Source organism: Camarhynchus parvulus, chromosome 5 (genome assembly GCF_901933205.1).
Source record: "Camarhynchus parvulus chromosome 5, STF_HiC, whole genome shotgun sequence".
Taxonomy (NCBI): Eukaryota; Metazoa; Chordata; class Aves; order Passeriformes; family Thraupidae; genus Camarhynchus; species Camarhynchus parvulus.
In genome coordinates, this window is record NC_044575.1 from 12,416,625 (window position 1) to 12,432,012 (window position 15,388).

Sequence of the window (15,388 nt, forward strand, 5' to 3'; positions counted from 1 at the left end):
GAATCCATATCTGACCAGCTCTGTAAAACAGGCCAAACATCCCTCCCCTTTATCTTGTGAGCACACATACAAGGGGACAGCATTCTCCAAGGAATTCAAGCTGTTACACAACCATCTTTCCTTCACACAGGCTGCTCAGCCCCCAGCAGTAGCCAGTGGATGCTCTCCCTGCTCTGGTAAAGCCAGAGACAATGTCTGTATCAGGCTCTCCTGTCCTTTGCACATTTGCAGTAATTCCTGCCATCTAACCTCAGTGACCCTCTCCCCCCTGACGGGGATCCCTGCAGATAAAGTAAAGCATGTCAACATCTGTTCCCATTCACACCGATTTTAATTTACAAAAAGAGCTTTGCTATTTTCAGAACAGGCTCCAGAGCACAATGACAGATTTAAGGCCTTTAATGGGGTTGCGTTTTGAGTGTGTCAGCGTTTCAGGCTCACCAGGACTTGATTCTGAGGGGCTGCACCAAAGGAAGCTGCGGGGGTTTGGGGAGCCACAGAAAGGGTGTTCTCCTCACTGCCGTGCTATTTACCTATAAAGCAGCTGGCAAAGTTTTATGTGCTTAACAAACCCCTGCATTTGCTGCTTTGAGCAGAAATTGGAAATCCAGAGCACCAGGGAGAGAATTCCTTCCCTTCCCATTTTCACTTTGTGCATTCCTTCTACCACACCACACACCTTTCTGAAACCCAGCATGTTTCATGGGGGGATGTTTTCCAAACTGCTTTCTCATGACAAAGCTCTGTTCTTAATGACTTCTGAACCCACTGGTTTTTGTGAAAACATAACCAGGACAAAGAACTGTGTGGTTTTTGGGTTTGGGGGATTTTTGTATTTAAAAACCCCACAGTCCTTGGTCTCTCCTGCTCTATTACAAATACTGCAATAAGTAACCGCCATTTTTGCAAAGTTCTTGTAACTGGACATTATTTATTGATTACCCTCCTAAATCTAAAGACTCATTCATCCCACTAGAAAGTTGCAGAGCACACAGACTGTGAGGATCACAGCGGTACAAAAACAACTCACAGAGTTTCGGGGAATTTATGGTGACTCAAAGTAGGGTTTTTTCCCCATCTCGTCAACAGGGTTTAGAGGTTTTTTTAAAGATATACAATATGAAGGACAACTCGGAGAAACAATGCACAAGTTGTGTTGTAATCACAGAACAGCTAAGACATGAGCAGCTGAGCAGAAGGAAGATGGGCAGTGGAATACCATACAGTAATCAGCACTGTTGACTAATCAGAATTTGCGACACTAGAAGGTAATAAGGGTATTATAAAGAATAGCTTATTGAAGGAGCAGCTGTTTATGTGTAGCTCACTGTTTAAATGAATTCCACTAGATTGCCATGGTATGTTTTGGTTAAAAAAAAAGTTTTACTTGAAAAAGAAAAAAAAAAAGAAAATAGAAAGATATATCAGGAAGGGTAAGCACAAGGGAGTAAATATCTGGGTATCATGACCACAAGTACATAAATAGGAGCAGTTCTCTAGGTACTGGGGACCTCTAAAAATGACATAAATTCAGTGGCCCTGGAAGTTACAAAAGAATATTCATTACTTAGGCAAAGCTTAAATGTCATCTTTGTTAGCCTCAACCACTGAGCGTTGTTGCCATGGGCACAAGAGCTGAGGTGGTTATGGAGGGTAATAGACAAAGAGGAAAAACCAAGGGAAAGTATAACTAAAACCAACTACAGAGCAAATTTAAGATATTTATATTTGCACCAGCAGCCAATAAACACAATCAATAAATTCAACCTCATTTACAAAAAAAAAAAAATTATTATCCCTTCCCATAAACATAGTAATAAAACAGTGCTATGATCTCAACTAGGAAAATCTAATTAAATAATGTAAAAAGACTAAAAATAGAAACAATATTCAAAATAGCACAAGTGAAAGCAACAACTCACTGTAACGCTCAGACAATAATCATGTTCAAATCTATGTGCCATAGGGTTGTTCAACAGTTTTTTGTTTGCTTATTTGTTTTCAGAAACCAAGTTACAGTTTTGGTTTCAAAATATCTTTGAAGAGTTGGGAGCAGGAAGGAGACTGCCTAATTGTAGTGGAAATTTATCATAATCCATTATTTAAAATATTCTACTTTGGACAGCAAGGGCTTGGTAATATTTAAAAGCAGTCAGCAAGAAGTGGAAACTCTGGTATCTTTTGTAACAGTTCACATGTCAGACTGGCAAAGTGCCCACAGTGTACGGCAGAAAAATCTATTTAATGTCTGCCCCACAAGGCGACATGAGGCTTGATTGGCAGAAAGCAGAGAGTGGCTTTTGATCATGTGTCCTAACAAGCAGTTCCAGCTCCTGTCTCTTCGGCTGAGCGGCTCCACATTACCTATTCAAACAGAAGTGACAGGCCACTGCACTACTCTTTGGCTCTAGTCTCACGCAGTGGGAGCTATGCTGGAGACAGAGCCACTGATTAAATATATCACTTTTTCAAGACAAGCAGGTTGTCTGAATCAAAGTTGGACAGAATAGACTCAACATTATTAAAAGAGGATATAAAACTGGAGTTGAGTGATGTTAGGCCAGTGTGTACAGCCTCAGGGATTCACAGACTGACAAGGGGAATAAGGAACAGCAGAACTCATAAAGCAGGGTCAGAAATTAGCTGTGACACCTTGGCCATTTTCCCATCACTTCAGGGCCACTGTGTTTCAAGTCCTGTAGTCTCTTTTTTGGCCTTTTTTTAAATGATTTTTTGTGTGGAAAGGAGGAAGGGGGGCGTAAAAATCGTTAACTAGCGAAAGTTGCAAATTGCAGTTTTACAATTAGATATAAAACATTAGCCACATTTTGCCACCTAATATACAGTGTTTTCTAATTAGATTGTGGCTTTTTTCCTTGTATTCTCATCAGCCAAATTATTGTCATCAAATAATTTGTTGATACAGCACTGGCTACCCTTGCTCTAAGGAACAACTGAAAGCTGGGGAAAATGACTGAATAGAGATGCTTATTACATTGCCTTGTTAGTTCATTAACAAATTGGTTTGATTTTTGAGGTCATATGTCTGGCCACTGTCTGTTGTGTTACCTGATACACAGACACAAAAGGGCAACAGACGTGATTCTTTGTCTACTTATTATATCACAGAAACACCAGATACATTGAAACCTAGGGGAACCAATTCTCCAACTAAATTTTTAATTACAAGTATAACTGCAGATGTAACAAAACCTATTAACAAAGCTGCAACAACCCCATTTAAACAGCTAAAAAACACAAACAGTCCACAGAGGGAACAGAGGCTGAGGCAAAGAAGCTTATTTTACTTAGTGATGCATGTATATGCCAGACCTATAAAATTATTTCTGGACTATTCAAGGTTGTGTGAAAAAATATTTAAATTATTATACAAAATCTTGACAGATTTTTTTCCAGAACTACTCCTGCAGTAATTCTATTGAAATTAATAGAGTCACCTCAGGAATAAACTTGGTTCAATATTTATTTTTCACTATGGCAAGTTCTTCTGACATTTTAACAAACCTCTGCCCGATGTGTTAGTTTTTGTTTCACTGTAAATATTTAAAAGTAATCTGCTTGTTACATATTTAAGATACGATAAGGACTGCTAAGACCTACACTGAGAAGCAGAGCTGTTTTAAATATTGAATATGCAGGTAAATTTTAAGATAGAGTAGAAAGAGCCGACTCCTGTCCTCATGCATATCCTGTAACACACACAGCATAGCTACAAATGCAAACAGAATTGATTCTAAAGGTGGTGTTAGACTAAGACATTCAGTACAGAGCCCTTAAATGTTTTTGGTGTCACTGCAGGCTCTCTAAGCTGTAGTGTTCAGGCTTCTTCCAGATGGGTGAAAGAGCCTGCTTGCTTCAACATTTTCAAACAAATAAAAGACAGAAGAGTATTCAAGATGGGGTTTTTTGGGTTCAGTGAAGATCACGATTTACCATAGAGGGTGATGTCACATCAAGTTCTTTAAGAAATGTGAGCAGGCAGCAGTGCATTTTAGCTTCATGTCAAAATATGGCAAATGGTTATGTAAAGCATTAAGTAAAGCAGTTAACAAAAAGGAAGATGAAAATAAACAGCCATTCATACATAGGGCACCGTGCCCGGGAACTCTGGGCACCTATGTAAGTAAAACTAAAAATATATTATGATTAATAAAAGAAAACAGCTATTAGATACATTCCAAAATTCTAGGCTGTAGAACAAGACATTTTGGCACAGCTTTACTGATTGGCAGCCCATGCTAAAGACAGACCCAAGACTGCAACAGAGTGAGTGCTGCTAGTCAGGACAGAACAATGCTAACAGGAGCTCTCTGCAGATGTTTACACAGTTCTTGCCCTCAAGACTATATTTAACAAGGACTAGTGCACTTTTTTTTTTCAGGAATATCACAATCTGAACTTTACAAAAACATCACCTCTTCTTTACATTACTAGAGCAGGACAGAAGAGGGTGTATTTTGACACATTAACAATTCCAACATTTTGGAGATCAATGTGCCAATGAGCAAATAAGGAAGAAACCTGGCTACAAATAGGAATTAGAAGGATTCCTCACGGTCCAAAATACACTTGTGAAGCACAGAAATATGTAGTTAAGAGCACTGAATTGTGTTTTTATTCTTGGTTTTTGCTTTGTGCTCATCAGCTACACAAAGGGAAATGAGAGCACAGGCACAGGGTTAAAACTCAAATTATGCTGATGAACAGGCTTGAGCAAGAAGTTCAGGAAGTATTAGACTTTATCATAATTAAGTTCCTCTTGTCCTTAAAGCTCAGTCTTACAGTGCAGAACTAGCGGCCTTAAAATAAATCATGTTTTGGACCACTCTTAGGGTGCTGTGTCCAGTTCTGGGCTCCCAGTACAAGAAAGATATGGGACTGGAGGAATGGGCCACAGGGCGACCAAGTAACTGGAGCAGGTCTCACAGGAAGAGGGGCTGGGAGCACCATGAGGGTTTAGGCTGAAAAGGAGAAGCTTCCTGGGGGTGATATATGAGTATCTGATAGCAGGAGTAAAGCCAGATCCAGGCCCTTCTCAGCGGTGGCCTGTTACAGGCCTAGAAGCAAAGAGAACAAAAAACAGGAAATTCCCTTGAACCCAAAGAAAATCCTTGCTTATCACAAGGATGACCAAACACTGAACAAGCTGCGGTGTTTACAGCCTTGGAGATACTCAAAAGTTGACAGGACATGGCTCTGAACAACCTCTTGTAGGCGATCATGCCCCGTGCAGAGAAGCAGTGCCTTCCCACCTCAGCCGCCCCATGGTTCCTTGATTCTGTGGAACTGATGCCTCAGGTTTTAGCTTTTCTATTTCTCAGATCCTGTACTGCTTTAATGTGTAGTTCTGAGCTTCATATTAGGGAATAGTAAGCTCTCTTCACAGAGTAGGTAGACAAAACAATTCCTTCTCTAGCTGGGGACCAAGGACAAATGATCCAAATTCCAGGCCCAAGAGCATAAAGAATGGTGGACTGGAGAGAAACACAAGAAGGATGGGACTTCATAACCCAAAGCTAAAATTGGACTATTAACTCCAATATGCTAATGGACCAAAACTTACAAAATGAGAGACCCCGTGTCTGGTTGTCCATTTTGTGACCATTTTGGTTCATCTTGGGTGTAGCCCTGGCTGGGCTCTTGTGCTGCCCAAGGTGGATCCATTGAGGACTTCTAATAAATCTCTACTTTATTCTTTAACTGCATCTAGTCTCTGTTCTTGGTCAGCCTTCAAGATACCAGAACCAAAAGCAAACCAAGAGCAGGGGGGCACACACAGACTGCCACTAAAATAATCACAGTAAGGCTCTTTCTCAGGTTGGCTGATATACTCAAAACAAGAGAGCTATTTCTCATTATGGCATCCTAAATTTTATGATGCTGAACTGAGCAGTTCTTTGTAAAAAAGGATAAATTCAAAAGGCAATTTCCTCCCTTGCACTGTAAAACACTCTAGAAAGATTTCCAAAATTTTTAAGCTCCAATTCTTCTCATTGCAAATTTCATGGAAAATAAAATTGAAAAAAATAAAAATAAAACTTAAATGAAGTAATATTTTAAATAGAAAAAAAATTAGCTACTTTTTTTTTCCCTCTCTAATTCCTACTCATATTTAATAATACACCAAAGCAACACTAACATTGAATGGATTTAGGCTCCCTGTTAGGAATATTTGTTCAGGGTTAATTAGCATGGCTGAAGACTAATCTTAATAATTGTTTGTTTGCTTCCACTGGAGGCAGGTTTCCCTCACAAACAAAGTGGCATCTTGGAGTTTCAGACTGAAGCACAGAGGTGAGAGTAGTTACTCTCTCCACAGGATGAACAGGGAAGCCTGAGCATGCAGCTGCCTCATGCAGCCAGGTAGGAAGTGCCTCTCTCTCTCCTGTGGCAATCAAATAAAGTTGTCAAAATTATTTTTAAATAATGATAAGGTATCTAAACCAAATACTGTATGGAAAAATAGGGAATATATCAGCATTTAAAATGTATATGCTGCAGAGCATTTTTACTGTCATTTCTTTAAGAAAAGCAGATCTAATTAGCTGTATCTCCAAAGTGTTTACCTAGCATTTTTATTATGTATTATAACATTTTGCTTAGAGTTGACATTTTTATTCTGACAAGCACTGTCTGGAGAGCTCTCAATAAATAATACATTTACAATTTTCAGTAAATAAGCACTGGACACAAATCATTATCCTTACTTACAGCTGCCCCTCTCTAATAGTGCTTTTACAAGTAAGGTGACTGTTCAGTCTAATGCAATACTCTCAGTGCTGGGAAGATATTTTCATTCATTACCCCAGTCACAAGCACTTAAAGCACTTTTAGGCCCTGTTGCAAAACAGCGGGAATGGCAAAGCAAGTAAGAACAACTTAAATTAAAGTCCATCACCAAAGAAATCTGGGGCCATTCACCCTCCAGAACTTGGAAAAACCAATGGCATACAAGATCAGCCATGTTCAAGCCCAATTTTTTCCCTCAAATCCTTATATTTATTTACATTAGCAAATTTTAGGAGGAAAGTATCACAGTGTAGTCCCTACTATTAACCTGATGACTACAAAATGTATTTCAATTGCCATTTTAAAGCATGATTTGATCATAATGTTGTTTGTGTCACAGAACATCAGAAACCAATGAAGTCTGAATTTATTTTTCTGCTGCCAAGATCATGCAACTGAAACAACTCTCCATATTTTTACAGCTATTTACTCGCTTATACTCTCTACCACAGAGCTCATCGTCAGTTGTACCTATTCATACTGATCTTGCCTTTTTTACTGCCCCTAGGAAAAAAACTGGCTTTTAAGACATGCATTTTTAATAATGCTTTCACAATACTAATGATATACAAATAGTGTAAAGATAGCAGATATCTGACCATGTCTAAAAAGGAGACAGAAGTGTAGAGGAACATAATGCAGAAAATTATATAAGAGGGAAGCATTGGGACAATTTGTCATGCAATAAAAAATAAATTAAATTGTATCTAACACTGGAGAATGTCAGAATTGAGGGGTTAGACTGGGATTAAAGAAAAAGTAAAAATAAGATGATTCCGGAAGGTAAGACATTGGAAAATACATCTCTGTGGAGGAACTGACTGGAATGGTCAGCAGATGATGGCAAAAACAAGATTTCAGCCTTTTTCAGTATAATCTGTCCTGTTCAGGGATAATGAGAACACGGTCAAGGCACAATTCTTCCAATGGAAAGGATTTTACCAATCTCACGTATTCTAGGTTGAATAAAAATGTTTCTTCAATGTAATATAAGAATCTCAAAAGAGAGAAAGAAAGTACCTCCTCAAAAATAAAGAATTTTCATGGCTAGAATGGATGTACCAATCTTCAGAACTGAGTCCCGAATTTCAGACTCTTCCCCTATCAGGATCAAGTCTGTTTACCAACATATGCAATAATTTTGTAGAGATGCACAGGTTCAAAGCCTCAAAAAGAGAACAACCTGGATTGGAAAACTGAATCTCCAGAAAAGTAGAAGCTCCATAAAATTCCATGGATCCTACAGCAAGTAAACATCTGACAGTAACCAAAGTGTATTTTTTTCCTGACAGGTTCTCAAAAGGCTTCCACCAGACTCACCAGTTCCTTGCTGATGATCCTGAATAAGAACTAAAAAGGGACATGCAAACGTCCTAGTAAAGCAAATGGCCCAACTAATCTGTCCACCTATTCATGTAGATCTCATTCTCCATGATACTCATGTAAAAGTCTTTGCTGTTCTCCATTTGAATGCCATGGAAGAATTTCAAAACCAAGAAAAGTGAAGTCTTCAAATGTAGCATAAGACATACTGAAAAGTGCTGAAAAATTCCCATATCCACATAAAAATTCTTATATCCACACAAAAAATAATTGCTATATCCACACAATAGCAGCGATTAGATTCTCAAATGCTACAACAGTGGGTAAGGCTGTAGTTCAGGCAGCCAGGTAAATACAAATATGAGCCAGAAAGATAGCAAGATGTGCCAGTCTCTTAAATAAAAATTGTGAAATAGCATTTAATCACAAAATACTATCCTGAAAAATTTAAAGGATCGAAGAAAGTGAATAATCAAAAATGCCTAAATTTCAGTCAGAATGATAAATAAAAATATGAGACAAAATATTAATGGCCAGACACAGTATTACAGACTGATTACACAGACTGAGTCTGTCTTTACAAAAAAAAAATAAAATTAAATGTATGTTGCATTCTAAATTTCATTAAATGAAAGTACATTAATGGAATGAATTTCTGATAGAAAAATCAAATAGAGAAGGAAAATGGGTGCATCTTCTCTTAGTTATCAGGAAAATAACATTAGAAAATCCTTCCTTTGCGGTAATGTTCCAAAAAAGGTCCAAAATTACTTTAACACATTAAGACATAGGAAATCACTTTAGACTTCAACAACAGAAGCATTAGAAATTTTACTTATAGGATGGCTATAAATAGAAGAATTTTTTTTAACAGCAGCATGTATTGCAATGAAAAAGTGACCAAGTGATTTTACCAAGATAATTGGAATTAAAAAAAAAACAGAGATACATAATAAGATGTATTTAATTATATGGTAAGGAGGTAAATAATGGAAGAAAACAGCAATTTAGGAAAATGTGCTTCCTATCTCTCCTTTAACTTGGTCTGAGTCATCTATTTATTTTCTGGACATTTGGACTATTTTCTCATTTTGTTTTTATTTTGGAAGCATGTCTGGAGTTTAGAAGACAAATTCCCTTTCTTAGATGCCACTATATACGCCTTTCAACAAAAAGCAAATAAGAGATAAGTATTAAATTAACCATATGCATGAGTGATTCTAAATTTTCTTAGCAAAAGTGATTTTTAAGAAGAAAAGGGAACCATGATGAGCATGGTACCAAGTAGATAATGGCAGGGTTTTCCAAAGGTGATGAAAGGATTTGAAGAAGGTGAGCTTTTCATACCCAAAAAAAAATGCCAGTGACCATTTGCAAATTTCATTATTTGACGAATTTTTTTTATTACTTTGGATAATCCTAATACCAAACCCCAGAAACATTTTTGAAGTCTTGAATAAAATATCTTTATCCATTAAAAAAAAATTTAAAAAAAGGAAGAAGAAAGAGCAGGGGTCTATAAACACCAAGTGTGTTGGGACAGCAAAGGATCATGCCTTCATCAGTGGAAAGTGTGGGTATCCAGCACACCACAAGACAGATAACTTGAATTAAATCTGTGCAAAAATTCTTTAAAAACATTTTAAAATATTCACTGACCCCAAATGGTCAGCAGTTCATTTCTAGGACTGGTCCACCAAAGAAAACTCCTGAAATGTAAGGTCCTCAAAGGTTGTGCTTAAAACTATACTAAAAAGCAAGTGCACATGTCTGACTCTCTTGTTCTCAGCTGTGGCAGGCTTAAAACAAAGCCACAAAAAAAAATGGAAACTCTCCATTCATTTAATACAATATAATGCACACAGATTCTTAAAAAAGAACCTAAAACAACCAGAACTAATAAAATAAATAAATAAAACAAACAATAGCAACCCAAATTGTTTGCCAATGTCCACTTACAAAACATGGTATGCAAAAGTTTAAGTTTCTTTACTTTCTGATGAATAAGCAGAAAATTCATGGATTTGTGTATGCAATACTTCAATATACTTAAATTATATTCCAATATAATTATTAGAATGATAGAAAGCTTTATAGGGGAATTGTTAATCTATTTTAAGTCAGTATAACAGAAAGTGTTTGGTTATTATTAACTCATGAAGCTGGAGAAAAAAAAATCAGAAAAACCACCTCTACAGAGTAAGATTTTTCCTACTGCATACAGAATTAATAATACATGTGAAGCCTTAATTTTTAATTTAAATATCCACCCATATATCCCCCCATAGAGAGAGAGTACAAACAGGTGCACATGACAGAGAATAGATGGAAATTTATGAATATACTACTCTTTATATAGATGTTCATTATTCCACCATGCATACATAGAAATCTTTGATCTCTGAATGTTCAACTGTGGTCTTCAAGGAGGAAACAAGAATGGGAGGCACTTCATAAAAAGCTTGTGTTAGAATTGTGAACCGAGCTTGGTTGAAAAATGATACTGTATACATTGCTCTGAATCAAGGTCAAAAGTGAATTAGGAATCCAGGCCCTGAGTAATGAGAGCTTAGCACTTAGCAGAAATGACATGCCCAGTTTCCAGCTCAGAAGTGCCAGCTGACCTGCCAACCTAGCATTCCAGATCTGAAAGGGAGAAATCTGCTCTCCTTGCTACAGACAAGATGTGTACTACTAATTATTGCTCCTAGAGGCTTATGATGAGCTACAGTAGGATAGTTGTCTGGGAGCCAACTCTCAGCATAGAATTTGGGCAGCCCAGGCTGTAAATCTGCCTCACAAAAGTAACATAAGCAATATTCAAAAAGAAAAGTCTTTTACTTGAAGGAGATAGAAAACGAGAGAAGCAGTTAGACCATGCTAACAGAAATTCTTCATTTTGAGCTGTGAAGAACTTTAATACTTGATTGTACTGTAGGATACTTCCAAAGAAAAAGGCCAGTAAAACAATCCTTCAGCTCATAGAATAACTAAGATGAATATACCCAAGTTATCCAAGAGGCCCTAGAGTCTAATGTTGTTGATTAAATTAGACACCTGTTCATTTCTGACCTCTTCTGTCTTATGAGAACACATGTCAGCAAAGTCTTTACATACTCAAATTAACTCTAAATATTTGCAGCATTCTTTTCTTTTTCAATTTTCTCATCACTTTTCTCATTTGCAAATCATTACAAATTAAGACACAGGAGTGCCTTACCGTACAAAAATTGCAAATACTGGACCACAAAGTGAAAAAAATATGTTGTTTATCCTTTAATGTTGGTAATCTGTGTTCAGACTACAAATAAAGCTAAAAACATACCTAAGGTATATTCCTGTATGAAGCACCCGTGTTCCCACACCATGCACAAGACATGACACTGGCTGAAGCACTATTATTAAAGAGAGATTAAAACAGCTGTACATTATGCTGAAGCACTCACTCTTCCCTTTACAAACAGACGGTCCTGGATTACAAGCAGCACTTGACCATTTAAATCACTACAACAACCAGATTTAACCAGCTGGGCCATATTCTCTTAGGCAATGCCTGTTGACCTCCTCAGTCACAGCTGCTCAGATGAAATTCTCATTAGACAACTTATTTTCAGGAGCCAAAGGACTCTGATTAAATACATCTATTTAGACACTATAAAGTCTCTCAGTATATTTTTTTTTCCAGTGTTATGAGGTACAACAGAGAAAACAAGGAGTATATACAAGCATAGCAGACACCTAATATCTGAGTGTATAGCACAAAGTATTTAAGTGTTTGACCCCAACAACCTGTATTTCTCAAATTCAGATGATATAGATGGACCAGAAAGTTGCTCTGTAACAATATTAAAAGAGACTTTTTGCTGCGTTGGCATGGACGTTAGATCTGTGACTGGAATTCTTGAGTTCTTTACTCCACACTTAACTCTACGATTAACCTGACATATTACTGTGTGTTAGCCCAAATCCCACAGCTACATCAGTGGTCAAGGAGGTCATACCTATAAATGAGGCTAACATGAACTATTACACTCTTTTAAAGGAGATGTGCAGGACTTAAAGCCCCACACCACAGTATACAGTAAAAACACATCTTTTCTCCATTTCATTCATTAAACCCGTAATATTATTCTCTCTATTTAAAAACAAAAAACAGCAGATATTTTTCCATTTGGGCAAGCAATTTTGTGACAGGGCAGGACTTAGTACACAAAGAGCTCCTCAATTGCATTGGTTGCATACTATTTTAAGAAAAGAACTGCATAGAAACATATTTTAAAGGATAGATGTTAAAGAGCATCATGTATGGTAAGTGTGTGATCAGGCTATTATTAGGTTGTTCAAAAGACACTGTAAGATGGCAAAACAATTTCATAATCTCAGACCTCATTTCTCCAACTGACTGCACAGAGCTAAAACAAAGTTCAATCTTAAAATAGTAATTATTTTTAACATTTTATTTTAATCAAACAAGTACGGAGAGTACTTCTTTTAAATTCAGAGAAATCTCTGAATACTGAATTGGGTATTCAAATCTGTTCTAAAAATTTTGATATTTCTGGCCTACAGAGAAGTTTAGAAACATTGAACTTCCTAAGTGTAACATCCTGAAGAATTTCCCATTTTTCTATTAATTATTTTTCTGCATTAGTTTATATGGTACCAGTCAGATGTTCATTAATTATTTTCTGTAAAACATAAGTAACTTTTTTTCCTGCAGAAAATAGTGGATAAATGGAAAATAACAATGCAGAACCATAAAATCATCACAGAATGGCCTGGCTTGGAAGAGATCTTAAAGATCATCTAATTCCAGCCCCAGTGCTGAGGCAGACACACTTTTCATCAGAGCAGGTTGCTCAGAGCTCCATCCAACCTGACCTTAAACATTTCCATGGAGGGGTGTCTACAGCTTCTCTGGCCAACCTGTGCCAGAGTCTCACCACCCTCACAGCAAAGAATTGTCTCCTAGTATCTAATCTAAACATGACCTAAACACAAAGATACAGTCAAATACCTTTGAACTTGCAGACAGACTTTAGAATAGCTTTCCATTATAATGTGGTCCATAAAAGGCAAGATTATTTTATGGATCAAAAATGACCTTTATTTCAGCTGATGAGAACACACAGCGTGAAAGGTTCTGACTCAGAGAGAGGGATCTCTCTGCTCAGCACTCTTAGAACAACCAGTGTATACCAATACAGGGGAAGTGCAGAAAATTCTCAAGAACCCATACAAAAATAAGCTATGAAATGCTCAAATCCCTACAGACAGATACTATGTTTAAACTTTTTTGATGCACATTTTTATTAGCACACCATCCAGTACACTCCTGGTGGTGTCAATATAACCAACAGCAACTTGAGCACTCCCGCAGCAAAGTACGAGCCAAGACCTTTGATTAGCATGGGGTGTCGAACGACTGCTACCGACTGCAGAAAACAACTTTGCCAAAGTAATCTTTAAAATAGTTTTCCTAGCCTAACCACCAAATCTAAGAAAGCAATTTTTAAAAGAGTGATCTTTACAGCTGAAAACAGACAGATGGTAGTAAAGAATCTGGGACATTCTCTCTTTAGAGATGTTTCACCAGCTTCAGAAAGGACACCTATAGAACACACTGGCATTTAACAATTATGCCAAGAAATTTGGAAGCCTACTTCCATCACTACATGATTTTATTCCATATTTAAACATATTATTGTATCAGCTTCAATTTCAATTGAAATCTGCATTGCCACATGAGGCCAAGGGAACTTAAAATGCAGTGGTTGAAGTGCACTGTGACCATAGAATAAAACTGAGGAGGCAAAATAATTCTGAACTCATTCCTATTTCAAAGAAAAAAAGAATCACAAAGTTCTACTGTCTTTTGGCTCTACTACATTATAAATATTCTTCCTGGGTTATTTTTAATGCCACAAAACTGAACTGGGAAAATATCTAAGAGAATCCACACAGATGCCTCCGCACCTGTTTTTCTATTTCAGAGCCTCATGCTCTCACAACTTCGCTGATTCAAACTCACGTATGAGCTCACAGATTAAAAGGTATTGTTGCAGAACCAAGCAAGACTTCATTCTACTTAAATAAGGGAGAAATTGTCATGATGGCCCCTGACTGTGTGCACACATACACTGATAAACTCTCTCTGCAATTCTGTTTGTTTCCTACCATGGCCCAAAAAACTTTGCGAAGTCAATGAAAGTATCTGAATAAGGACTGGCTACATAAACTGCCTTAGCACTCAAAGATTCGTCCTAATTTTTATCTCTGTTTTAATACTTGTAACAATATCTGAGGAGACTGGAGGAAAAAAAAAAGATATTTCTTCCCCTGTAATTCTAGCTATATAGGTCAGAACGATGTACTTTTACACTTAAAACTATTTCCCATTCTCCTAGTTACAGATGCTGTGTTATTAAAGCGATGAAAGATGAGATTTTTTTAAGGCAAAACAAACCAGCTCATGTTTTATTCATTCTTATTGTTAAAAATAAACATTTGTCTTTTAAAAGAAAGAGAACAAATATGACTGAAGAATATCCCTCACAAGTCCACAGCCAGTTAAGAATTCATCATAACCTTTTAAATAAGAGTTGAGTTTTCACCAAATCCCACATTCTTGCTTTGACTCACAACCAAGACAATTTTAAAAGTTTTTAAAAACTGGCATATTTGTCTAAAATCCCTAATGGATCTCAAACTACCATTGCCATGGAAACCTGTGAATAACTTTATCCTAGCCTTTGCCAATTATGCCGTTTTATGGCCCTTGATACCCAACACATCCTTTATGCCATAAAAACTACTGGATTGAGGGTGGGGAAACTACATCAATCTTATCCAGCACATACCTTCTTGCTCAGTCCTGGTCATTTCTTCTAGTTTCTTCTGCTTCAGTGTGTCCACCACATCTGCTAGGCTTCCCTTGCGGCGCTCGGGCGTCCCGAAGTTAACACTGGTCATTAGCTCGCTGCGGTCGCGACCTCCTTCGTCGGGCTTGCTTGGTGAGGTAGAGGTATTTCGGAAGGAATATAGGGAACATAACTTATTACTCTCTGACTCCTGCAAAGAAACAAAACAACGTCAAAACATGGACTCATCTCTCGTGGCAGAAGGATCTCAGGCTGGCAAAAGCTGAAAACATTATTTGTGATACTAACAAGCCTACAGCTATCCTTCAGTTTATAAATTGAGTGTTATTACTTGAATTTCTTTGTTTCAGTGCTTTACATGGGCACTTTTATCC

General features: G+C 37.2%; 1 protein-coding gene across 8 annotated transcripts in view; it reads right to left on the bottom strand.

The window, feature by feature from the left end:
* Window positions 1-15,388, bottom strand: part of SOX6 (SRY-box transcription factor 6) — a 370,303-nt gene that overhangs the window by 199,430 nt on the left and 155,485 nt on the right. For all 8 annotated transcript variants that reach the window (XM_030950420.1, XM_030950423.1, XM_030950421.1 and 5 more), the window contains one exon: window positions 14,994-15,204. In XM_030950420.1, the coding sequence (XP_030806280.1) occupies window positions 14,994-15,204 (211 nt within the window). The remainder of the gene's footprint in view (window positions 1-14,993; window positions 15,205-15,388) is intronic.